This window comes from Gracilinanus agilis, chromosome 6 (assembly GCF_016433145.1).
Source record: "Gracilinanus agilis isolate LMUSP501 chromosome 6, AgileGrace, whole genome shotgun sequence".
Taxonomy (NCBI): domain Eukaryota; kingdom Metazoa; phylum Chordata; class Mammalia; order Didelphimorphia; family Didelphidae; genus Gracilinanus; species Gracilinanus agilis.
The window spans coordinates 132790644-132816745 of record NC_058135.1 but is presented as its reverse complement, the minus strand read 5'-3'; the positions used below and the strand labels follow the sequence as shown (position 1 = coordinate 132816745).

The following is a 26102-nucleotide window of genomic DNA, read 5'->3' as shown; positions in this document are numbered from 1 at the left end:
GCCTTCTCCTTATTTATCTCCTTTGAAAGTATGAATTTCCTGGGAAGGTTTATAAATCAATTTCTCAACACTTTATTGAGTATGAATGAAGTTTTTGAAAGAAAGAAAGAAAGAAAGAAAGAAAGAAAGAAAGAAAGAAAGAAAGAAAGAAAGAAAGAAAGAAAGAAAGAAAGAAAGAAGAAAAAGACTCAGTACCCATGGGAGGAGCCATTAAAATGGTTGAAAAGGGGAATATAAACTTTGCCTGCTTCACAATTGTGCCCAGGGTATTCCCTGAGAGATGAAAACCAATCTTGTCATTAGGTTGCAATGTTCTAATTAAATAATGTCAAGAAAAATGAACTAATAAGTTCATTTCATTCTATGTTTTTTCTTTGGAATTGAGCTAAAGAATAATGACTACAACGATGATGATGGCAAAGAAGGAAGGCTCGAGAAAAGAGGTGGGAAGGACTAGTGCCCTGTGTGTCACCTCTGTCCTCATTCATCTGAGAAAGTCACTTATTCATTGTTGCTCTATATAAAAAAAAAAAAAAGAAAGAAATCTGGAGCTAAGAAATGAAATTCAGATTGGCCTTAAAAAAGGAAGAAAAAGACCTCTCTTGCCTCCCCTCCCTGAGTGGGTTGTCTTTATTTAGCTAAAGACTCTTTTTTTTTTTGAGCTCTAAGGACCAAAATGAAGATGAGGTCCTACTCAACTTTTTTGCCAGAGAGAACATAGCACAAGGTCTTCCAGCAGATTCTCTCCTCTCAATTGTGTCTCACCTAAAGTTAACCCTTAAATTCACATCTTCCTGGAGCCCTTCCACAGTCCCCTAACTGTACAACACTTTTCCTCCAAGCTCTGAGGCTGATCTGGGAAGTTCATTTACCTGGCAAAACGTGCATTTTGTAGAGTAGCTTAAGTTTCTCTGTGAGGTCCCCATGGCAGGCTGCACCTGAAAAGAACCACAGAGGTCACTAAGCCCTCCAGTCTGGCATTGAATCAGCATTATCATCATCACAATAGCTAGCATTTATACAGAACTTACTCTGTGCCAGGCACTGGGCATTAAAAAGATTATTTTATTTAATACTCACAACAACCTAGGGAGTTGCTATTATTATTCCCATTTTTACAAATGAGAAAAGTAAGGAAACAGAGGTTAAATGACTTGCCCCCCATACCTAGTAAGTGTCTGAGGCCAGATTTGATCTTAGGCCATCCTAATTCTGAAAGCCCAGCTGCATCTATTTCATGGTGCTGAAGCCTACTGCATGCCTCAAGGTACCTTCATGTGATTTGACTACCTATCATGAATTCTTGTTTTTCTTTTTAAACAGGGACTACTATCAATTAATGTCTTCCAAATCCTGTCCTTGCAAAATTTATTTTAAAAAAAAGTCTTAAATTCCACTTCTTTGGTTTTAGCCCAACATTCCAATTTATTAGATCAATCTGAACCCTTTTTCTATTATGCATTGGTTTGGCTGTCCTTGTCAGTTCTTCAATCCACAAATAAGAAACATGGTTTTTCTGTCTTCATCCAAGTTGTGGAGGAAAATATTCATGAGGACAATTTCAAGGACAGAGCCCTTTCATGTGACATTAGAAATTTCCCTCCAGGCTGATAGCCAATTGTCAGCATTTTCTGAATCACTTATTCTTCTGCCTATAAATCCACATCTTTTTCCATCTTGTCCACGAGAATATCTTAGGAAATTTGTTAAATGCCTCAGGGAAGTGAAAATACACCTTGTCTCCAGCTTTCTTTTGCCTACAAGTCTAGTAACTATTAAAAGAGAAAATTATTTGCTTGAAATGGCCTTCTTGGTAAACCCATACTGGTTCCACATGATCATTGCTTTCTTTTTAAAAGGTTCACAAACTATATTTAATAATGCACTCTCTATAGTTACATGCTAGAGATGAAATGACATGATTACTGTGATTTCCCTTAATTATCTACTTATCCATTCACCCCATGTATCTATTCATCCATCTACCTACCTATTTATCCATCCATCGGTCTGGCTGTCTATTCATATATCTATCTATCCATCCATCCATCTATCATCAAACTTATCTTGCCATCAATTGCCTTCAAGATGATTGTTCAATCCTTTCTGTTTAAAGACATCCTCTTTGATAGAAAAGATGGAAACAAAATAGGAACTGTGTAGTTCTGCATCTCTCTGACATCTGTTAACCTATTATTATCTTTGCCAAGTAAAGAAACTAACAATTCATGCTATTTTCCTCCCTAACATAGGATACTACGCCTCTTGTTCTCTTTAGCACTATTCCACAAGCTTTTCATATGATTTTTGGCAGCTATTATTAATTAATCTGTGCCACCCTCTTGTATCTATCATGGTGTATTTGCTCCTCCTGTCTTTAGTCTTATTTTGCACAGAGATTTGTGGGACCCATAAAAATAAAACAGATAAATCAGTTACAGAGACATAAGTGCTGCAATAAGCTTGGAGACCTTATCGTGTTTATTTCTCTACTCTTTCAAGCTGTCCTTCACAGGTAATGATGGGTTCTGTTCCCATGGAGCTGACTACTACTCAGATTACCCCAAATCATGCCACAGTTTGTCCGTACTTAGTCCAGAGACAAATTCTCGGAAGTTGATCAGAGAGTCTCCATTTTCATCCAGTAACTGGAATAAGCGAGAAGCCAGCACATCAGAGTGAGTCCCACAGGCCCATGGGAAGAGCAGGGCAAACATCCCTTTGAACTGCTCAAAATCAATACGATATTGTTCTAAGTAAGGCAGGCTGGGGTCGTGGCGGTCCAGGGCATTGCTGTTCCCACCCCAATAGCAGCTGGTGAGATGTTCTGCCTGGTAGGAAGAGAGGCAGGAGAGAACAGAATTATAGAGAGATCATTCCCAACAGTATGGCAATCTTGTAAAAACAAGTGACTTTGCTACAAATCAGAGAGAGTGGAAAGGAGGTAGAGGGGGCTCATTTTTACTTTCCATCACCCCATTGGTTTTTTGGATCTCTCCTCTCACTCCAGGCCATCATAGCTGTGCATAGGTGACCTGAGTGATCTAAGCCAATTATGGTTGGAAGGAAAAGAAAAATGGAGAGTCAAGTGAGGAGAAAAGAGCAAAATAATATTGAGTCTTCCTGGTTTCAGTTCCAGGACTCTATACACTGTATCACTAAGCTGTCCTATTACAAATATATCCCCTTTAAATAGTGTTGTAATAGAACAAACATGGGTTTAGAGTTGGAGGACCTGAGTTCAAATTTGTTATATTTTCAAATTTCAAATTTGCTGCTGTGGCCTTGGCAAAAAATATTTAATGTCTTTTAAGCCTGTTCTATTAAATGAGGGCTCTTAACTAGATGATATCTGAAGACTCTTCTAGCTGGAAATTCTACAACAAGTAGGTCCTTTTATTATTGAATTTTATTTATTTAGGTCCTTTTATTATTGAATTTTATTTATTTTTTTTAAACCCTTACCTTCCATCTTAGAATCAATATTGGATATTGGTTCTAAGGCAGAAAAGCGCTAAGGGCTAGGCAATGGGGGTCAAGTGCCTTGCCCAGGGTCACACAGCTGGGAAGTGTCTGAGGCCAGATTTGAACCTAGGACCTCCTGTCTCTGGGCCTGACTCTCAATCCACTGAGAAGTAAGTCCTTTTAAAAAATTTATTTTAAAGCATCTTCAAATTCTTCATCCTTGTTCGGGAATGCTGAAGAAACTTAAGAGTCTTATTTTTGAGTCTTCATTTTTTTTCTGAATGTGATGGATAATTAACAACAACAATAAAAAGGTTAAGAGTCAAGCAATAGGGCTCGGGTAGGTGTCTCAGTGGATTGAGATCCTGGTTCAGGGACAGGAAGTACTGGGTTCGAATATGGCATTAGGCACTTCCTAGCTGTGTGACCCTGGGCAAATCACTTAACCCCAGTTGCCTAGCCCTTAACTCTCTTTTTCCTTGAAACTACTATACAGTATTGGTTTTGAAAATCAAGCAGTCATTTCTTTCTTCAAGGCAACACTCTTATTCTAATTGTATTTTATTTCCCATTAAGAGCTTCGCTTAGGAAATATACATTGATAATAACTTGGTTCCAAATTTAAATTTCATTGTGATTGCTCTAAGTTCTGTAAGCTAATGATCTCTCTTCCTGAACTACAATTAGAATATTTTGTGCAGTGGAAGGGAGTGGAGATATCACATTCAATTAGTTAAAAAGCAATCTCGCTTTTTGTCTTAAATATTACAACTTGGCATTGGTGATGTCTGTGTGGTAAGATTTATTGAGCAGTCACTACTCCCTCACAGAAACTCGAGTTACCATTCTAACTACTGTTATTATCTTATCCTTAGAAGACACTGCTACAGCTAGAAAATTTACCTGGCAAATTCAAATTCGTTTCAATATTTTTTTCCTTGAATGACCATGAATTTAGCTTACTTTGAAAAGAGCATAAAGTTCTTCCAGCTCATCGATGGTAAACGATGTTTCAGTCACTATTGTCCGCACCTTTGAAAGATGGAAGAAGAAGGTTTATCAGGAAGGGAGCTGAATGACTCCAAGCCCTTTGCTGTCATAAAAGTCTACCTTTTGTAACAGATATTTTCCTAGTAAAGAAAACCCCAATGGCAAGTCTAGAAGAATTAGTACTGCAGACGATCCAAAGGGCATGGTGAATGTTAAGGTCATGGAATAATATTACAGTGACGACTTGAGCAAAAGAAAGAGCGTACAAGATAACCCAGCAAGGACACTGGTTAGGTGGTCACAGGAGTGGATAAGAGATGCAGATCCAAAAGGATAGACTGGCATCCACCAACTATGAAAAGAACCAGAGGAAAGCCTTGGATACATATGGTAGATACTCTTTGATGGATTTACAAAAGGACAAAGAATGAGAAGAGTGGAGGGAGTGCCGACTGATAAGATCATTGATCACTGGAGAATAAAATAAGAACTCTTAAGAGGATGTTTCATATATACAGGTATATTTGTATGATTGGCAATGAAAAAAAGGAAGGCAGAAAAATACATAAAATAAACATTTTTAATTGGGCTCAAAAACCTGCCATTTTCCCAAGTGGCATTAAGTCTTACCCAATCATGCTCATTCTCAATCTGAGAAGAATTAATTTGAGTTATTTCATTGTTTCACACCAAACATTAGCTTCCACATCAGTCTTTGTCTGGCATTCTAGCTTGTAACAAATGGTGTGCTTCTCTTTTATTTCATGAATGCTATGTAGTTATTAATAATAGTCTCAAAGTATAAGAGGACTGATGCTGGAAGCTCCAATAAATCTAAGAAAAGTCATAATGTATCTAGATATGTTTGTCTAAGAAATACTTATTAAATAATGTGGTCCTACTGTAATACAAACCTCTCACAAGTGGATCAGTGTGGAAAGGGCTGGTCCTAAAGTCATGAAGTCCTGAGTTCAAATCCAGCCTCAGATACTTACTAGCTGAGTGACTTTGGAAAAAATCACTCAACTTACTTTCCTCAGTTTCCTCATTTGTAAATTGAGCAGGAGCAGGAAATGGCAGATCCCTTCAGTATCTTTGCCAAGAAAACCCCAAATGGGTTCATGAAGAGTAAAACAGGATTGAAATGACTGTTTTTTTTTGTTTGTTTTGTTTTGTTTTTTTAACAGATGAAGGCCCAGAAAGGTAAGGGAACTGTCCACAAAGGTCGTAAGTGATAAAGGCAGAGAATTTGCATCCAGTTCTTCTGACCACTCTGCAACACTGCTTCTACTTTACCACTGTCCACCAAAGTGTCGATAAGGATAGAATTCAGTGACTAGGGAGAGAAATTAAGATGGTGGGGAGGAGATGCTTTAATAAAGAACTTACCACATTACGCTTAGTTGTGTCCTCAAGAGTCTGGATGACCTTCAGCCTCTGTTTAAATCGCATCTGTTCGATCAAGTCAGCTCGGATAGTCCCAAATTTCTGGAAAGGAAAACCCAATATTTCTGAACATTTGGTCTGTGTGCATCAAAATTAGTGAAGCAGGCCTGGTGGCAGCTCAAATCTCAGCTCAAGTACTTAATTCCAGGAAGGCCTATCTTGACTCCATCTTTCTGGGTTACACTTATTTCTGTCCAGGTTGTGGTCTTCTCTTTTCCCCAGAATGTAATCTTTGAAGACAAAGAGTATTTTTTAAAAATTTTGTTTTGTTTTTCCATCCCCACTGCTTAATGAATTTTGGGGCAAACAACAATGATTAAAAAAGCTAGCTTTTATATAGCACTTCAAGATTTACAAAGTTTTTTGTTTTTTTTTTTTGGTTTGTTTCTTTTTTTAAATACCTTCTGTCTGAGAATTGGTTCTAAGGCAAAAGGATATAGTAAGGATTAGGCAATGGGGTTAACTGACTTTCCAAGGGTCATAGAGCTAGGAAGTGTCTGGTTTTTTTTTTTTTTAACCCAGAACCCCCCCCTCCCCATTTCTAGAACTGGCTCTCTATCCACTAAGCCACCTAGCTGCCCTCCCAAAGTTATTTTTAAAATATTAACTCATCTTGTATTTATACCACCAGGGTGAGGTGCTATTGTTGGTTACCATTTATAGCTGAGGAAAAAGGTTAGGTGACTTGCCTTGGGTCACACAGCTAGAAAGTATCTAGGGTCTTCCTGACTCCAAGTCCAGTGCTCTATCCACAGCATCACTTAGCTTGAAGAAGAAGTAAAATGTGGAGAGCATTCCAAGATTTATTCTTACTTTCTAAATTGCTATTCAATGATGAGCAATGGACCTTATTTGACCCTGCTCTCATAGTGGAGGTGCGAAGGGAGAAGGCATGGAATATATTGACATAAATTCCTTACTAGTTTTTAATTATTATTAAAAAGATAAGCTAAAGGCTCTGTTTCCTATAAGTTAAGCTTCACAAATGAATGGTTGTATTGTCACTAAACATATTTTATCCACTGCCTATTGTGATTCTTTCACACACTGAGTAATAGATTCTTGTTGAATGCTGAGATGGCCCTCGAGTCTCAGAGGAATAAAAGGAAGGTCCAAGAGCCAGAATCAAGAACTCTTTGGTGCTTCCCTGTATCATCTCAGTTCTGACCATGAGAAGGAAGTCAGTGCCAAGCCGCCCTACTATACTTGGTTTGGAAAACTAGGAAAAGTATGCTGAGGTTTAGAAGCTGCCTCCTGCCATAGGTCGCGGTGCCAAGCAATCTCAGTAAACCCACCTGCCTATTACCCTCTCCAGGTCAAGGAGAAGAAATCCAAAGTTCTCATCCTTCCTAGAAGCATCAAACCTTTCCTTAGATCAGTGATTCTCAAAGTAGGCGCTACTGCCCCCTGGTGGGTGTTGCAGTGATCCAGAGGAGCGGTGATGGCCACAGGTGCATTTGTATTTCCTATTAATTGCTATTCAAATTAAAAAAAATTAATTTCCAGGGGGCTAAGTAATATTTTTTCTAGAATGGGGGCGGTAGGCCAAAAAAGTTTGGGAACCACTGCCTCCCTCCCCACGAGTGCTGACCTGCCTACAGCTTGCCAAGGAACGAACAGGGCTTCCTTGTACCCAAAGGCACTAAATCTGATTTCCTTTTTGTAAAACTCAGAGATTTTTTTCCACCCACGCCCTTCTGTGCTATTGAAAATTAAATGTTTCTTAATAATATGGAACAAGATCTTTACTTGTTTTATGAGTCGGCTATTTTCCCAAAGCAAAAAATAGTCCATTTATTTCTAAAATATCCTTAAAAAACAACAACCCACAAACCCCCACAAAATGTGGCAAACCAGCGATTCACACAAAGAGAAGAGCCACTTTTAAATCTGGTCTGATGCTGCAATATGGTGATGGGGAAGTTTATTCCAAAAGAGGCACTGTCTTGGCCCAGAAGAAGCTAATTCCTAAAGTTAATTAAGATATCGATGTAGGAGGTAATACAAAGCATTGTGCAAGCAGCTTTCTCCTTCTGAAGCTTCTTTCTGGCCACATCCACTACCTAGAATCAGCTCTCTCTCGAAGAGACTGAAATGCTTGATGGGCCTTAATTTCTGTTGCTCTAGAAAGCAGCTTCTTTCAATATATTTGGAGGTAAAGTGGTATTCTCTATGGGCTGGCTGAAAAGAAGTGGGGGAAAAGGGAGAGTGCTCGGGAGATTGTAGCCAGGGTAATTTTACTATAATTGACTATATTTTCTTTTATGCACAAATGTATATTTAAAATAAATAAATATGTGATTTATCACTTGACTATTGTTGGGCATATAAGACTTGGAGTTTTGATTTTATAAGATTATTCACCTACAAAAATGAGCAGCATGGAAATGTATTTTGCTTGATGATATAGGTATAAACCAGAAAAAAATAAATAAAATTAACATAAACAGCTGTAAGCAGATATAATTTTCTACTATATCATTTTTTAAACCCTTACCTTCCATCTTAGAATCAATACTATGAATTGGTTCCAAGGCAGAAGAGTGGTAAGGGCTAGGCAATGGGGGTTAAGTGACTTGCCCAGGGTCACACAGCTGGGAAGTGTCTGAGGCCAGATTTGAACCTAGGACCTCCCATCTGTAGGCCTGACTCTCAATCCAATGAGCCACCCAGCTGCCCCCTCTACTATATAATTTTACTTTGATATAAATATTTTTGTGTAATCACTATTTTATTTATAGATTTAAAAAATGTACCCGATTTCATGCAGCTTCATCTGCTTTGCTGTTAAATTCTGGTCCTGCTGGGTTAATTGTTGCTTAGTCATTTCAATTACATCTGACTCCTTGTGCTCCCCATTTGGGGTCATCTTGGCAATGAAATTAAAATAGTTTACCATTCTGCAGCTCATTTTACAAATGAGTAAATCATGGTAAGCAGGGTTAAATGACTTGCCCAGGGTCACACAGCCAACAAGTGTCTGAGGTCTGACTCCAGAACTACTGTACCAACTAGCTGCCTTTTTTGGTTAACAGATCCAGATTCAATAGGCCAATATGTGGTGGTGATAAAGCCTGAATATTCAGAGCTAGTGACAGGAATGCAGGAAAGGGGCTGCCACTTCTGGACAGGAATGATGAAGGGTATGTAATATTCCTTCCATTTGGAAGCTCCCAAAAGTGTGCTGTTGACTCTCATCTTGCTTTTTGGGGATAACTTCTAAAGGAAAAATCAAGAGGAATGACATAATTTTCCTTCTGGAGGAACTTGGATGTATTAACATGCTAAAAATAGAGAGAACAAATTAGCTCAGTGTGTCCTAGAGCCAAAATTTCCCAGGATTCACAAAACAGATGCAAATGCCCAGAGATAACCCATTCTCTCAGGACATCCAGAAATTCAATTCTCAGTGAAAGGAAATAATGTAATGTTTTATAAAAGTCTTTTAAGTAAAAAATCTTTGGGAGAAGCCAAAATCAAAATCATTCCTAACTTGGCTTCTCCCTTAAAGTATTCATTCTCCCTGAGAAACAGCGAGGTGTATGTAGTGAAAACTGGGTTTGGTATCTGAGCATGTGAGTCCAAATCCCAACTGTCACTGTAGGAGGTTGGGTAATAAAATGAGGGGGTTCAGCAAAGAGCCCTTCTCCATCTAAACCAATGGCCCTGTAACTTTCTTTTCATCCTCTCCATATTTATGCAATTCTTTCTGTCCTCTGCCTTCACTTTTCACCATTTGCTAACCTCTGTGATCTAGGAGGCAAATTTTCTTACTAGCAAGTAGTCCCTCGTTTGTTGTCTAATAAATATGCAGGCTTGATTTCCTCCCATCAGCACCCACTGATAGTTTTCCATAGCACATTTTTCCTTTCTGAGGCTATGTAGTAACTCATAAAAGGCATAGGATGAGAGGGAAGAAAGTGGTTCTGTTAGCTGGCACTAAAAAAAATTAAATATCCCATGGCTCAAGTTTAATCAACCAGCCCATCTTCAGAGCTCTCTCCGAGTTCCTACAGTGCACGACCAATACGGTTATACTTGCATAGGGAGCTGAGGGGTCACGGACAGTTAGATTTTCATTATTTTACTGCATGACCAGTTCACTGACATCTGCCAGGATCCCATGGGTCAAAGGGAAACTTTTTTAAAGTACAGATTCCATCTGAAGTGGGCTGAGGTGGAATGGACAGTTTTAAGTTTGGAATCAGAAACCTGGGTTTCAATCCAGTTTGCTGGAGGCAACCTTAAATCACTTGTTCTCTCTAAGCCTCAGTTTGTTCTTTTGTAAAATTGGAGAGGGGAGGTGGGAGTGGATTGGTTGCCCTCTAAGGTCCTTTCCCAGATTGAACCACTCCAATATTTTAAATAATTAAGGTTCATTCACAACTTAGTGAAAATATGTTTTAATTTTAACTTTTGGTTGCCTTGGCATGTAGGAACAAAGCAGCTGAGAGAAATTTTACATCCCAACAAGCCACAAAATTGGCTGCCAGAAGGCATTCGGTTTAGGAGGATTGTTTCTCCATTTTAGCAATATACTCCTTAGGCTACAAATAGGGAAAATAAAATGAGGAGAAAGGAGAAAATGGGGAGAAGCAAGAATGCTTCAGCTCTTCTCCATTTGGGGAAGAACAATTTCTATAAGCTATAATTGGGGAGATTTTCCTACTCAACAATTTATGTCCTGGTACCTTCTGCCAATAGGAGGAGGCACTGTAGTAGACAAGGGTGTCAGTTATGGAGTCAAGGAGACCTGAGTTCATATCTGGCCTCAGACACTTCCTAGCTGTGTGATCCTAGGCAAGTCACTTAACACCAGTTGCCTAGCCCTTACCAACCTTCTGCCTTGGAACCAATATATAGTATTGATTCTTAGATAGAAGATAAAGGTTTAAAAAAACCCTAAAATTGAATTCTTTGCAAAGAGAAATGAAATTGTTAAACTTTTAGCTCATTTGGTAAAAAAAGAAGAGAGTAGAAATTCAAATTAGTAGCAAACGAGCTATTATGTGGTGAAACCACAACAAAACCAGAATAAAAAGAGTAATAATTCTACAACAGAAGGTGGGGGTTTAAAAAAGAAAAAAGAATCATAATATAATAAACACAGAGCTGGAGAGGGTAGAGAACATCTACAATAACCCCTCTCTGATTTTGTAGAAAAGGAAACTGAAGACGAGAAAGATGTAAGTTGACTTGTGCAAGGTCACAGATGTTCTGAGTGGCAGAAATGGAATGTGAGTTCAGGGACCACTCCAAGCACAACAGGAAAGTTCAGCCATTTTCCCAGTGCCATTAGAAAATTATTCCAGTGTGGGAAAGTTTGTGCTAGATGCATCTGTATGGCTTTCCTCTCTTTATACAAGTATTCTTCTTAGTGAATTCCTTTTAATCTTTTCTTGATGCTCTCCAACTGTGAGAGTTCCCCAGGATTCTATCCCAGGCCATTTCTCTTCTCCTCCCCCTTTACACACACTTTCTGGGTAACCTCATTAGCTCCCATGGGTTTAATTGCCATCTCTATGCAGATACCCTATGTAATTATCCATCCTCAACCTAATTCCTGAGTTTTAGTCTTGGATTACCAATTGCCTATTAGACCTTTCAAACTGGATATTCCATCTTAATGGAATGGAACATCTTAAACCCACTGTGTTGAAAATTTCTTATCTTCTTCTTCAAAGTGTCAAAGGTAATCCAAAGGTACTCCTGCCATTCCAAACTCCTAGGCTCACGACTTTGGCCTTTTTCTCAACATCTTACTCTCCCTAAACAAAACAAAACAACCAAAAAAAAAAAGTCTAATGGTTTCCCAGGGACTCTGGGGTAAAATGTAAATTCTTTTGCTTAGCCTTCAAAGTCCTTCACAACTTGACTCCAACTTCCTGCTTCACTGGAAACTCTTCAATCCAGCCAAACTTTGCTCTTCACATGCATTAGCCCCTTTGGATAGGCAAAATACTCATAAAGCAAAGAAGCCATTTTTATCTCTCAACAGATTAAAAGAATTATTTGAAGAGAGTTTGTCATTCCTGGGTCAGAATGCAGACCCACCTTCTGGCCTAACTAGGTGCTGCAAGCACTGGGATATCTGTGTTTTATGTTTTGTTTTTTTTAAACCCTTAACTTCTGTGTATTGGCTCATAGGTAGAAGAGTGGCAAGGGTGGGCAATGGGGGTCAAGTGACTTGCCCAGGGTCACACAGCTGGGAAGTGTCTGAGGCTGGATTTGAACCTAGGACCTCCCGTCTCTAGGCCTGACTCTCAATCCACTGAGCTACCCAGCTGCCCCTGGATATCTGTGTTTTGAGAAAAGCCAAATACCTTGAATAAGTCTTTGATAAGACCTCAACAAACAAAAAATATTTTTCACCTTCCCTTTTCTATCTCATTTATCCTAGCTGTGAATTCTTCCAAGGTTCAGAAATGGGACTACATCCCTCTCCTTCTCCTCCTCTTTAAAGGTTTCTTTGTTGACCATCCTAGTCTTCAGTAGGATAGAAATTCCTTTTAGGATCCAATGATTAGTATTCTCTAAAAATCTTTGGCTGCTGCTAACCATAACTATAGAGAATCAAGTGTGAATCAGTCACTGAATTGGTGTGACACCAGGAAGTGTTAAGAAAGCACTGTTTTTTTTTTTCACTCCTATAACAGATGCTTCTTCCTTGGCCTCACATTTTAGATGAAGTAAAGCTGCTACGGATGTTTAGGCCCTCCCATTACAGAATCAGCTGGCAGACATGTAAGTGGAAACCCATTCTTTGATCTTGTCTCCAATCTCTATGACTTTTCCTAAGTGCTGAGTACAGATGGATGCTAGGTTGTCCACTGTCAGAGAGCAAAGACTGCGTGGCTCACATTTAGGACCAATTGTGTATGTGGATTTAAATTATATGAATGTGAAATATGCATAGGCTAAATAATATAAGTATCATGTTTTGAGCACAGTTAGGCATCAGTGGTATCTTTGCACTATCTAGATAATAATAGGCTCTTTAAAATATTCCTGCGCAAGCTGAAAACAATCTGCAGCAAGGATTTTGTACTCACCAGAAAGAAGTTTCTGATTTTAGATGCAAACAGACATTTCTGTCTCCATTATTTCCACCCCCCCAACTTAACCCTCCTAATCATCCTCCAACAAACAATTACTAAGCAGTGAATTAGAATATAGGCAACCTTTACTGGCAAGATTTAGAAGCATCTTAAGACTCTGTCTAAATCTTAACTATTTATTAGACAAATGCATAACACTTCTTTAAGGCAAATGGCTAGAAATGGGGGTGCAAAGGAGATCAGTGGATATTCTACAAATAACTCAATGCTACAAAAATATTCTGCTTCATTACTCTAGAGTGCCATTTGCTTATATGTTTATAGACTTAAACTTATAAGGAATCTTAGAGGTCGTCTACCAATTCTCATCCTTCTACCTCCTTTTTTTTTTAAAGTGGTACAAGACATAGAGTTCTGCTTAATAAATATGTATTGACTTGATTTATAAGTGAGGAAACTGAGGCTCCACAGGTAAAGTTGTTTGCCTAGGTCACCCATGTGTTAGATGGCAGAACTGGGGTTCAAATCTAGGTCATCAAATCTGGACCTCATTCTATTATACTCCTCCCTACCTTCAAGACCTAGGGTTCAGATCCATTTTTAAGACCTGGGATATTTTTAGGCCAGAAAACTCAGAAGGCTAGGGCTTTTTTGGGCTTTCTCAGAGCCTTGGGGTCTACTCTAGAATGGACTCAAAGAGAAGGGGGCCCCTGGCTTGAAGAGGACCCCTTATTCACTCTAGAAAGAATGCTAAATCTTTGGGATTGCCCTAGAAGCAAGATGACTTCACAAGATCTTTCCAAATTAGAGGGTCCTGATGTCTCAAAAGAAATTCCTCAGAACTTATTTACTCTGACCATTTTGGGTCAGATGGGTCATTCTTTGGCCCCAGTATTCTGGATTGTCTAATTAAAATTTTGCTATTGCCTCGAACATGCTGCACTGGCTCTGGTCTTTGGGGCAAGGTCATTAAAGAAGATAAAAAGCCTAGATTTTATTGTGACTCATCATCTATGCCCTAGTCTTCCCTTGTACTGTATGTCTTTCTGAATTCCTGTTTCTACCCCAGTGGCTGTGGAATTCATCATCTCCTTCCTCTTAATGATGAAAGTGCTAGAGATCACACAGAAGGTAACCTCACCAGGCTCATCATTGTTCCAGACTCACAATTAGCTTTCTCCTACTATGCCTCAAAGCAAGATGCAGGCCCTCCTAAGGCTAGTTCATGCTTCCTGGGTTAACAATGGCCCTGAGTAACCCATGTGCAAGCTGGCTCCTGTTTCCAGCCAATTCCAGGGATTCCGACTTGGCACCTACCTCATAGGAAGTTCTGATGAGCCTGAAGATATCCACCTCTGGGTAAGGTTCCACATCATCACTGAGCAGGGAATGAAGGTGAGGGATGGGAGGCAGCGTACTGTCTTTATTGGTCACACTGTCTAAGTACCTGTGGATAGAGATCCATCAGAGGCCATGAGGAGACCCAGGAACCTGGCACATGTGATACGATTGCATTGTACCATGGGAATTCTCACAATAACTGGGCAAATTAAAAAAACAAAAAACAAAAAACATGGGCAGCTACTAGGTGGCTCAGTAGATAGAGTGCTGGCCTGGAGTTGAACTCATCTTTCTGAACTCAAATCTTTGTGACCCTGGGCAAGTCACTTATTCCTATATGCCTCAGTTTTCTTATCTGTCAAATGAGCTGGAGAAGAAAACGACCAACCACTCCAGGATCTTTGCAAGAAAACCCCAAATGGGGTCACTAAGAGTTGAGTATAAGTGAACAACAAATCTAGAACAACAAAATTACCTTATAAAAACTCATCTCTGGTTACTTAGTGTCCCTGAAATGTATATGAATATATAGAGTTCCTGATGTAAGTGGAAACAAACACTAGAGTTTGAGTCTCGACTTAATTAAGACCCTGAAAATAATATGCAGAAAACGGAGAAAAAAGTCCCAGAAAAGACTACATATTTGGGATTCTAAGCTCCATTTGGATTAAGTCAGCTCCTTTTCATAAGGAACTGTGTGCTAAGCACTAGCAATACAAAGTCCGGGTTCCTTAGTCAAATCAACAAGCATTTATTGAGAGCCTATTGTGTGCCAGGGCTACTGCATGCCAAGCACTGACAATAGAAAATATAAAAAGAATCACAGAATTTTAGAATTGTAAGGGCCTCTTGTGACAACAACAAAAAGATGCTCACTATAACAGCCTCGATAACTGATCATCCTTTTCCTATTTAAAGAGCTCCAAAGCGTATGAAGTGCAACTGATTACCTTCTGAGACATTCTTGCTCATGGAACAGCTCTAACTATAATTACCTTTTCCCTGACACCAAGCCTAAATTCATCTTTTTCCAACTTCCTTCCGTTGTCCTCAGTTCTGCCTTTTGGGGCCAAATAGAGCAGGTCTAATCCATCTTCCATGTATTCCAAGTATTACCAAATACTTGAAGACAACTGTCATCTCCCCTTCTTAGGTCTTCTCTTCTCCAGGATACAATGAGCCCATGTCTTTCAGCTAATTCTCTTATCAGACTCCAGGCTCTCTCTCTCTCACACAACCCTCCTAGTTGCCCTCCCCAATTGCCTAGCCGTCAATGCCCATTCTAAACTATGACACTTCAACTAAACACGATTTAACTGCTCCACATGTGAATGTTCTTCTCTGACTAGAGGGGAATGCAGGGAGATTATCTATCACCTCCTTACCCTGGAACCTATATTGTTCTAGCTTCTTTGCATGAGCAAAAAAATACTGCTGACTCACAGGGAGTTTGCCACCTCTAAAAGTCCTAAATACTATTCAGAAAAACTCTTGTCTAATCATATTCCCCCATTTTGTACCTATAAAGGTAATTCTTAAACCCAAATTTTGGACTTTACATTTCTACCTACTGAATCTCATCTTAGTAGACTCAGCCCTGGACACTACTGCTGGGATAAAAATGATTAAACATTTTTTAAATGTAATAAAGCTTTATTTACAAATAGCAAAACCATTCTTAACTCACTGGCCAAAAACAGATTAGAGGCTCTGACTTGAGGATCTATTCTAAATCTTAATTTCATCAGCTAATGTGTTAATAATCTCTCCTGGCTTTGTGCTATTAGCAAACTTGATAAGGATGCTATCTATGCCTTTCCTAAGCTAGTGATGAAACTGTGAAATAGCTAGTAAGTGTCTGAGGCCAGATTTGAATTCAGAACCTCCTGACTCTAGGCTTGGAGTTCTATTCTCACTGTGCTACCTTGTGTTGCCTGACAGGAAAGCACTAAATATAGCCTTGCTATCAAGGAGCTTATATTCATTGTACCAGAAGAAAACAAAATTCTGAGTATATTCAGAGAAAAGAGAGTGCTAATACTGGGGGGCTCAGAGGTGGCCTCTGAAGAAGGGAGGAATTCTACAAGGAAAAAATGAGGAGGCAGTGAATTCAAGGCATGGATGGCCCACTTGGGCAAAGACATTGAGGGAAATGGAACCCTGTATCTGGGGGGATAGGACAATTAGAGTGGAACAAAATGTGGAAAAGAGAGTAGGAATATGAAATGAGACTGGAAATAAGTACCTCCCCAAAACAGTCATAGCTTCCCCATCATCTTTGCAATTCAGCAACTTGTCCACGTTGGCATCCAGAACAGCCAATGCCAGTTGGAAGATCACTTTGATTCCTTCATAGAAGAAACAGTCAACGACCACAACTGCACTTTCGAAAGGCATCACACTAAGAAATAGTGTGAGGAACCAAGACAGGGAGATGGTAGAAATCACCCCCAGATCTTGCATGCAGTCATAGAGCTGGGGGACGTAGTCTCGGGCTAGTTCCTCAAAAACGCCCTGGTCCACCAGGGCTCCTGTAATGGAAACCAGAAGGGGAAAGTGATCTTAGTCATAGACACACATTTCTCTCTCTAATGAGCCCATTCAAACAGCTTTAATTTAATTAGTGGTTTGAAGGGACAATGCAGTTTCCTTGCTGACAATGAACTCAGAATTCATGCTTCATACTTGCCTTTCAACTAGGCTGTCAGACAGGCTTTCTTGTTTTGTGAAAACCTACTCTGCCTCTCAGTTCAGTTGCTCAATGGATTGTGTTTCTAATTAGCTTTGGCTGAATCTCTTCCTTTGGGGACATTCATGCCCTTTTCTCCCCATTGTAAAAAGACACTGTTATGCTAGAAATGAAGGTTGTTACAAAAAATGAGTTCATAAGTTTAGACTAATTCATGGTGCAAAGTATAATAATTCCATTGGTTTCTTGCCAAGTCAATTCTATCCTTAGCCAGATGGGTAGTCTACTGAGCTAGTCGATCAGTGTACACACATACCATGGGATAGGCAATAACGGACACACTGTAAATTGGGCTCAGATTGAGGGCTTCTAGGTGGATTGAGAACCAGGCCTGGAGATGGAAAGTTCTAGGTTCAAATCTAACCTTAGACATTTCCTAGCTATGTGACTGTGGATAGGTCACTTAACTCCCATTGCCTAGCCCTCATTGCTCTTCTGCCTTGGAACCAATACACAGTACTATTCTAAGATGGAAATTAAGGCTTTAAAAAAAATTGGGGCCAGATTAGACTAGGAGTAGAAGGAAAGGGAAGTACCAGCACAAGGTTTTCCTGAAGACCTCTAGTTGCTAGTGCCCTCCTCAACTCTCTTATTGCCCTTGGTTTATATAATCAAAATTCCTGTTGTAGCTCCTGGAAGGATGTACCTTCCCAACCCGCTTCCTAAAATGAAATCACTGTCTCTCAAAGAAGGATATTTGGAAGTCACATGTGGCGTTTCGCATCTAGTGTGGGTTCATCTGGGGCGTGAGCATGCATCCTCAGATATTTTCCTATTTTAACTAATATTATTGCTAACCGAAATCTAAGTTCAGCTGTCTGTACTGCTGTAGGGCTTCTAAAGCTGTCAGAATCTTCTCAACTTTGAAGTCTTGGCACAAAGCGACATTGTCTCAGCTCAGTTATAGCTTGGTTTATATGATTTTTTAAACTCAAGTCAGTAGATATACCTTCTTTTGTGACTTCCTTGGTCAATGGTGATTGGGAATATGACTCCAGTCACCCTGGGGCCATGAGGGACTCTTCTCTAGAAAACACCTTCTGGGTACCAAGAAAAAACCCACTCACACTGTTGTGAGGAAGATTAATAAATTATTATTCAGGAGGCTTAGCAAGCAGGACTGGAGAATTCTAAATGGAATGGGGAAGCAGGAAGTGTTGCTTCTCTCTCTGAGATGGACTCCATGGTGGCTGGGGACAAGTTGTAACTGACCCCCTGGGAGACCTCAGAGGAAGTGGAGTTTGTACCCTGATTTCCTGGAGTCCAGAAGGAGGAAAGTCATTTGCCTGTGGGAGGTTTTGGTTGAGACTATAAAACCTAACCTGGGTTGCTGGTCAGCTCAGGTTGGTTTAGCTCCCTGGCTTACCCAACTGAAGGAGTACTGGCTGAAGACCTGGGAAAGCTGTATCATCGCTGGGTTCTGACAGGACTCAGCAGTGAGGATCCCACTTTCATTTCTGATCTCCATTGTGTCCTGCCCTGCTATAGTTTCTACCTTAGTGTAGATAAGTCCATTCCCTGACCCTGAGGCTTGCCCATAGACTGGTAGAATAGAAACCCTCTTTCCCCTTCTTTCAGACTAGAGTTCATTGAATTAAACCCTGTTTATAAAACCCATTGTCAGTCTACTCACTTGTTAGTCTCACAGACTCCCTGGCTAGGTGTATCTGTGTGGGCAGTGGGGCCTCCAACTGCCAAACCCATTCTAGCTGTATTTCCCCAGCTTGTTAGGTCCCAACCTATTGTCCATTCTTGTCTCCTACTCACCCTTCTGAACCCAGATAAAAATATAAGTTAACCCCAGTTTTTACCTTAAGAATACCTACCAACAACTCTAGTGTTGTAGTAGTCAGGAAGCATCCTTTCACACAAAGCTACCAACAGCCAAAAAGCTTCCTCCTCTTTTGCATATAAAAGCAGCACTGAAGTTACAATGTTCATTGCCTAGAGAAAAGCCAAAAAGAAATGAACAGAGAAAAAGGATGATTTTTGGGGGGAGGGGGTTACCAGGAGATAGGACAGGGAGAATATGCTCAGTAAACCTAGGGTTGGAATTTCTCTGGGATCAAAAGTGAAGTGGATACTTTTAGGTAACTTATTTCCATGTATACTTCTTATGATCAGATACCTGGAACAAAGCAGCCAAACTACAACCACAACCATTTAAGTACTTTCTCCCAGAGTCAAAGAGCCAAAGCATCACTCTTAAATGATTATTGACAGGTTGAGTGGCCCGGTATAAGGGAAGCACATGAGGTCAGTTTTTCCCTTTCCTCTTGCCCAGACATCATAGTTTCCATTACGCAGGACTCAAAGCCAAAAACTTTACAGAGGGTATATTTTGTATGCTATACAGTAACTAAGGAAAGCAAAAGAACAAGAGCATTTCCAAGGAACACCCTCAACCATTGTTTCATCTGGCTCGATAAAGTAAATGTAATTTATTTATTGGAAAGCCCTCAGACAAATCTACTGGTGTTACAGAGCTATATGAGCATCAGTTGGAGAAAATGGGGATTTGGGGTTTTTTGGTCCCCAAAAGAGAAGATTTAGGGAAGGACTTGATAGCTGTCATCAAATATCTTAAGGGTCATCAATATGGAAGAGAAATTAGCTTTGTTCTGCTTGGCCCCCGAGGATAGAACTAGGAGGCATGATGGAAATTGAAAGACATGTCATCTGAATGGCAATAAAAACTAATAATTAGAGCTATCTCAAAAGAAGTTCAGGCTACCTTAGGAAATAAAACAGTGGGGCCCCTTTATAAGAGTCTTCAGGCAAAGGCTGGCTGATCGTTAGCCCAGGATACTGGAAGAGCAGAACCAGAACTAGGGCAGAGCCAATGGAGCTTTGCCAAGAAATGCTAAATTTAAGTGTATTAAGCAGGCAATGAAGGGTAGCACTTTTAGCACCCAAAGAATCTAATGCTTAATTTAGCAGGATGAACTACAGAAAATAGAAAGCTAGTTATCTGTCCCCACAGGCTGACCTTTAAACCCAAGACAATAAATCTCTCTCCAGAGTCTCAATCCCTCCACAACCTCAAAAGTTAGGGTTTTTTTTTTTTTAATTTTTTTGGTGTTTGTTTTTTGATTTAAAAGCACTTGCCTTCTGTCTTAGAATTAATACTGTATGTTGCATCTAAGGCAGATGAGTGGTAAGGGCTAGGCAATAGGGGTTAAGTGATTTGCCCAGGGTCACACAGTTGGGAAGTATTTGAACCCAGGACCTCCCATCTCTGGGCCTGACTCTCAATCCACTGAACCACCTAGCTGCCCCTAAAAAGTTAAGTTTTTAAAAGTTTATTTGAGGGTACACTCTCTAGTGCCCATTGTAGATCCCAGTATGTAAGCTCTGTGATGGAGAGGAATTATGATGGAACTTTGGACTCAGATTCCTTTTCAATAGGCTCTGTGTACCTTACTTGGGCTCCATTTTTATTAGACACTAATCCAATTGTGTTATGATCTTCTAAAACAGCGCTTCTAATCTAAGGCCCATCAACCCCTATGGGACCTGTGGATAGTTTTCAGGAGATCTATGAATATAGATAGGGGAAAAAGAAGTTTTAATTAAAAATTGAAAATAATATTTTTATTTTCACTTATCTCTAAAACTGAGCATTTCCTTTCTTTATGAATGTAGGCAAACATTAGTGTAATAATGTTTCACCAGATTGCTAAATGAGTCCATGACACAAAAAAAGGTTAATAATATCTTTTCTAAAAAGTTATAGAAATTAAAAAAAAATTTGGTAACATAATTTCTTTCCCTGTAGTATCAGTCTGCCTGTTCTGGCACAGTTTCTAGAGCTACTGGCTTTTAGTAAAGGGAGGAGCCTTAGAAAAGGACTAATAGACTCACTTTGTGGATGTTGAAACCAAGACCACACAGCTAACTAGAAGCAGGGATGGAACCAAGGTCTCTCTCTCTCTTTTTTTTTTTTTTTTTTAATTTTTTTGGGGGGGAACCAAGATCTCGACTTACAGGTGTGCATTCTTTCCATTCCATCCACTGCTTCCCTTTTCTTCTCTCCCTCCTAACCAACATGTGCTTTAATGGGAATGTCTCAAATTTACCTGGCAATATCCTATGTTGGGATTCCTAAAGGCATATGCTGTTAACACTCTCCTCAGGGCAGCAATGCCCATTTCATTCTGGAAAGCCGGGTGTTCTGGGAGGGACCGATGCAAGTCTCGTTCAATCTCCTCTGTGGCGAGGTTGTATTTTCCCATAGACTTTTCCACCAAATCTTCATAATAGCCAGGATGGGTGGCCATCTCATTGATAGCTCCTAGGAATAACCCCAACAGCATCAAACATGGTGGTGAATGGGAATAATTTCCAATTGCTCTGTTAGGACAGCTTTTTTAATCTCCAGAATTCCCCACCCTTGATTTCCTCAACACACATTTATTTATTCCTAAGAATAACAATGAAATCATAGGAAGAGATGTGGGTGTGCCCAGACATTATACTTTGGACTAGCCATATCTATGGTTGGCCACAGAGCCTTTTGTATCCTTCCACCTTGTTCTTTAGTAAACAATAAACATTTATCAGGCATCTACTAGGAAATGAGCACTTTGCTAAACATTAGGGAATACAAAAAGAAGCAAGAGAGTATCTGCCTTCAAAGAGTTTAAAATCTAAGTTTTTAGTACAGGTGTCAAATGTGGCTCTGGGATGTGCCTCAACCATCCCCTCCCTCCCCCTGTCTGCCACCCCAATTTGTGTCTGAGTTTGACACCACTACCCTCGTACCCTCTCATTCATGTCATGAGATTCAGTTGTGGGAACTGGGGCACCCTTAGCCTAGAAAATGTGAAAGGAAATTCTTGGTTCTCTTTGTCTATTCTGAGTTTACACTTGTAAAAAGGGAATCCTTTATTCTCTTTGCCTAGTTGGAGTTAACACTTTGGTTAACAATAAGTTAAGTATCCCTAGTTAGGACCTCACTAGATTGTGAAGACAGACAGGATTAACTCTCCTTTGTCTATCTTTTGATTGAATCAACAAAAGCTTGGACTAGGTTGAGGAGCTTGAGAATTCACACCCTCATAAACTCAATCAGCCAGGAATCTGTGAACCCTTTGATGAGAATTTATCCCTCCAGAAGGTAAGAAGTGGATCCCACAGACATTGCCCCCCTGGGCAGTGTCTAGGCAATTTGGAAACTGTGATTGGCCCCTGTGAAGAGGGGAAGGGACAAGAAGACACCATAAAAGGCCCTGAATTTCTCAGGTGAAAGGAAGTCAGTTTCAAGAAGGAAGTGGGCTTCAAGAAGGAAGTCGGGGGAATTTTCTGGGAAGATGGTGGCTTAGACAGAAGAAGAAGTCAGACTCAGGAGTCATCTTCAGCTCAAGTCATTGTCTTGACCTACCTATTAGAGGGAACTTAGCTGGCTTTCCTTTCCTGTCTTCTGGAGAGAGTTTAATCCTGGCTGAAGGTTAATAAGTCCTGGCTGAGTCAAGCATTGGAGCAATATTTAGATAGATAAGCTAAATGTCTTCTCTTCCTTTCTGTATTTCTCTACTTCCACTCTTTCCACTTCTTTTGTAAATAAAAGCTATTAAAAGTCATTTCAACTTTGAGCAATAATGCTTTAAATTGGCAACTACCATATTATTTATAACTATATATTTTAGGCAAAACATTAATTTTTAATCCCTACATTTTTGATGACCACAAAAGGATGATGAGTACCCATAATCTTCTGATATTCTCTTTTCTACTATCTCTAAACTATCCCTTAGCCAGCTATGAGTAGCTAATTCTCCCTACAAAAAGGAAATACTGGGAGTGGTGAAGGAGGGGGAGGTGATGATAGTTATCTTCATTTATTTGATTATAGGATCATAATTGTATATAGCCACAGGTGGCATAACCAAGAGTTGCAAATGCATGTTGCAAAGAGGCCATTGGGAAGAACTTCCTACCAATCAGAGCTTTCCAGATGTAGAATGTGTTGTCTTCAGAGGTGCTATGTTTCCCCCTCCTCAGAGGTCTTTTTAAGCCAACTCACTAGGTCTATGATAATGGAAATTCTTTTCCGGGAAGGAGTCAAACTAAGTGGCTAAGGAGGTCTTTTCTAAATCTCAATTTTGGTGAGTCTATGAGGCCCATTTTTCTCAGGCAGAGAACATTGAACCCTGGTTCTGCAAGACTTGACCAACAAGGGAGTTGTCATCTAATGAGAGGAGAAATATTAGCGAAGAGTTTTACTGTGCTGCTTGTCTCTAATAGATTTACATACTGCCAGTTAAGAAAAGATTCTCTGAGGTGAAAACTGAATGGGTTGGGTTATTTTTTTGTTGTTTTGGGGAATGAAGTTGCTTCTTCTTAATTATCTAATGCCCAAGCATAGTGGATAGTGTGCAATTTTTTGGGTTTTGGTCTATGGTTTCACAAAGGAACTCCTTATGTGGAAACTCCCTCCATCAATTCAGATTGACAGCTCATCCTAAATTTACAATGTGGACAGAGGAACTTAAAGGTAAGGTTATTTGCTGAGGGTCCCACAACTAATACAGAGATCTCTTCCCCTTCTTGACTCCAAATGTGGCCCTCTATCTATATTATACCTTACCTCTCCCAATTCATGAAGCAGAGATTTATTAAGTGTTAATTAGAAGACATGTGTCAAGGGCCTGGTGAACCCTAAGATGTTCTATAAATGCTACCTATTATCATAGAAAATTGAATTATGAGACAATCGAAGCAATAAGTTCTTGAAGTCAGAAACAAGCCATGATGAGAATATTGGAAGATGAGCAGCCCTGCCTGAGAGGTGTGAAATCAGTTCTGGAGAACATTAGAACTGAAAGAAACCTCAGAGGTCATCCAGGCAAACTCCTTCATTGTAGAGATGCAAACCTAAGCCCAGAGACATGAAGTGAATTATGCAAAGGCATGAAGGGACTAAATCAGGGGTAGTGCTGGCCTTCAGATACAAAGTCTTCTCATTTCCAGGGGGTGTGATTGGCCTGCTTCTCTACATCCCTTGGGGCTCTCACCCCAGATAGCTTCATTCAGACAGCTAATGACTATGCCTGTTCCTTGGAGTGGTCCAGTGCTTGTGCATCTTCAGATCATCACTGAAAGTAGTGCTGATGTTACTGGCATCTAATGGAAAAAACTAGCTGGACCATTAATGGTAACCTAATGCTGATGGGTAGCTTGGTAGTTCAGTGGATATAGTACTGGGTCTGGAATCAAGAGGATTCTTGAGTTCAAATCTGATTTCAGGGATTTACTAACTGGGTGACTCCAAGCAAGTCACTTAACCCTGTTGGCCTCAGTTTTCTTTTCTGTCAAATGAGCTGGAGAAGGACATGGCAAACCACTCCAGTATCTTTGCCAAGGAAACCCCAAACAGGGTCACAAAGAGCAGGGATTAACTGAAAATGACTGAGCAACAAGAAATTTGATACTTAGTCCAAGTGCCATTATTACTTATAGGAGAATTTCCAGAGAATTTCTTATGATGTTCCAGAAAACCTAGCAACAAATTACCTTAGTAAAATGACTTAGAAAACTGAATTTATCTTAAGGATGTTAGCTCATGTTTTTTCAAATGAAACTTGAAGAAATTATAGATATAAAACTAGGGTTTTTTTTAACCACCAGACCAGTGTTCTTTCTACTAGATGATGTTGTGGTTATTATTTAGTCATTTCACTTGTGTCCAATTCTTCCACAAGTTGTTCTTAAGTTGCTGTTCAGTTGTGTATGACTCTTCATGACCATATTTGGGGTTTTCTTGGCAAAGATACTGCCAGGTGAAAGGCCAGACACCTGTGGACTCTCATAGAGGAAAGTCCTTCCATCAGTTGTTGTAAAGGATCAGTTATTTCAATCATGATGACTTTTCATGGCCCCATTTGGGGTTTTCTTGACAGAGATACTGGAATGGTTTGCCATTCCCTTCTCATTTTACAGATGAGAAAACTGAGGCAAAAAGGTTTAAATGATTTGCCCAGGATCATACATCTAGTGTGTGAGGCCAGATCTTCAACCCTGGCACTCTATCCACCGTGCCACCTCAGTGCCTTACCCCTCTACCAATGCAGATTAGCCACTTCTTCAGTCTTAGAGATTTGCCTCCTCTCACTGAGAGGGTAAGTGACCCTCTTTGGATCACAAGGGCAACAGGTGTCAGTGGCAAGACTTGAAACCAGGTCTTTCCCTCTCTGAGGCTGGCACCATATTCATTCCCCTACACTGCTTTCCTTAGTAGTAAAACATATTTGCTCTTTACCCAGAATTGGTTTCTATGCAGGTTTATAATGTTTAGCCTGTCTGCTCCATTGTTTCAGGGGTAGAATGGGGAAAATTCTTCCCTGGCCTGAAGCATGTCATCAACACTCTGAGAAGAAGCATTGTTCCCCAATAGTTTCCAGTTTGTTTTGTTTCTCAAAGTCCATTTGAATATAGGCTATTTTGGTCTAGAGATTCTAATCTGAATAGGGTAGTATTAAAATGTAATCAGTGATCAGGTCTTTACACTAAACTGAGAAACAGAGAAAAATGGATAGCCCTTATCTCTTTTGTGTCCCTATCTACCAAATGGGGGCTCAGAGTTTAGTTCCTCAGAACTATTTCCGAACAAGGGCCTGTGACAAGTCCACTGCATAATGAACAGTAAGGGAACACAGGGTGGTGGGGAGTGAGCTGGTATTAAGCAGATAAAATGAATTCTTAAGGGTTTTTTCCTCTCAAAATATTTTCCCCATTTTAAACAACCTACCAATGTCTGCTTCGGAAGAGTTTCTGGGCTAAAGTAGTTAACAATTTTATGAGCACACCAATTCCTGAATTTGTTTGGTCCTGTGGGGAAATCCTTCTAAACTCCACGCAAACTGTGGGCTTCTCATTATTTCTTGTATTTTCTGGATTACCATGAAGTACCCTTTGACTTCCATACCATTCAGCAAGTTATTAATTATAGTACTTGTGACTACTTTTAGAGCCAAATTTTAAAAAGAAATCCACTTTAAAATTTGTGGCAACTGATAAATTTCAGTGTTCCAAACAACTTTAGTAGTTTGGAA

At 39.8% G+C, this 26102-nt stretch overlaps 1 protein-coding gene across 2 annotated transcripts in view; it reads right to left on the bottom strand.

Annotated features, from left to right (window-relative positions):
• The window catches only part of TBC1D9 (TBC1 domain family member 9), a 122610-nt gene that overhangs the window by 10646 nt on the left and 85862 nt on the right, over nucleotides 1-26102 (bottom strand). Inside the window, exons 10-17 of one of the 2 annotated variants that reach the window (XM_044680005.1) lie at nucleotides 21129-21343; nucleotides 18876-18993; nucleotides 16546-16831; nucleotides 14277-14406; nucleotides 5845-5943; nucleotides 4429-4497; nucleotides 2591-2831; nucleotides 873-938 (exon numbers count right to left, since the gene is read on the bottom strand). In XM_044680005.1, the coding sequence (XP_044535940.1) occupies nucleotides 873-938; nucleotides 2591-2831; nucleotides 4429-4497; nucleotides 5845-5943; nucleotides 14277-14406; nucleotides 16546-16831; nucleotides 18876-18993; nucleotides 21129-21343 (1224 nt within the window). The remainder of the gene's footprint in view (nucleotides 1-872; nucleotides 939-2590; nucleotides 2832-4428; nucleotides 4498-5844; nucleotides 5944-14276; nucleotides 14407-16545; nucleotides 16832-18875; nucleotides 18994-21128; nucleotides 21344-26102) is intronic. The other variant, XM_044680007.1, reaches the window with a different exon arrangement.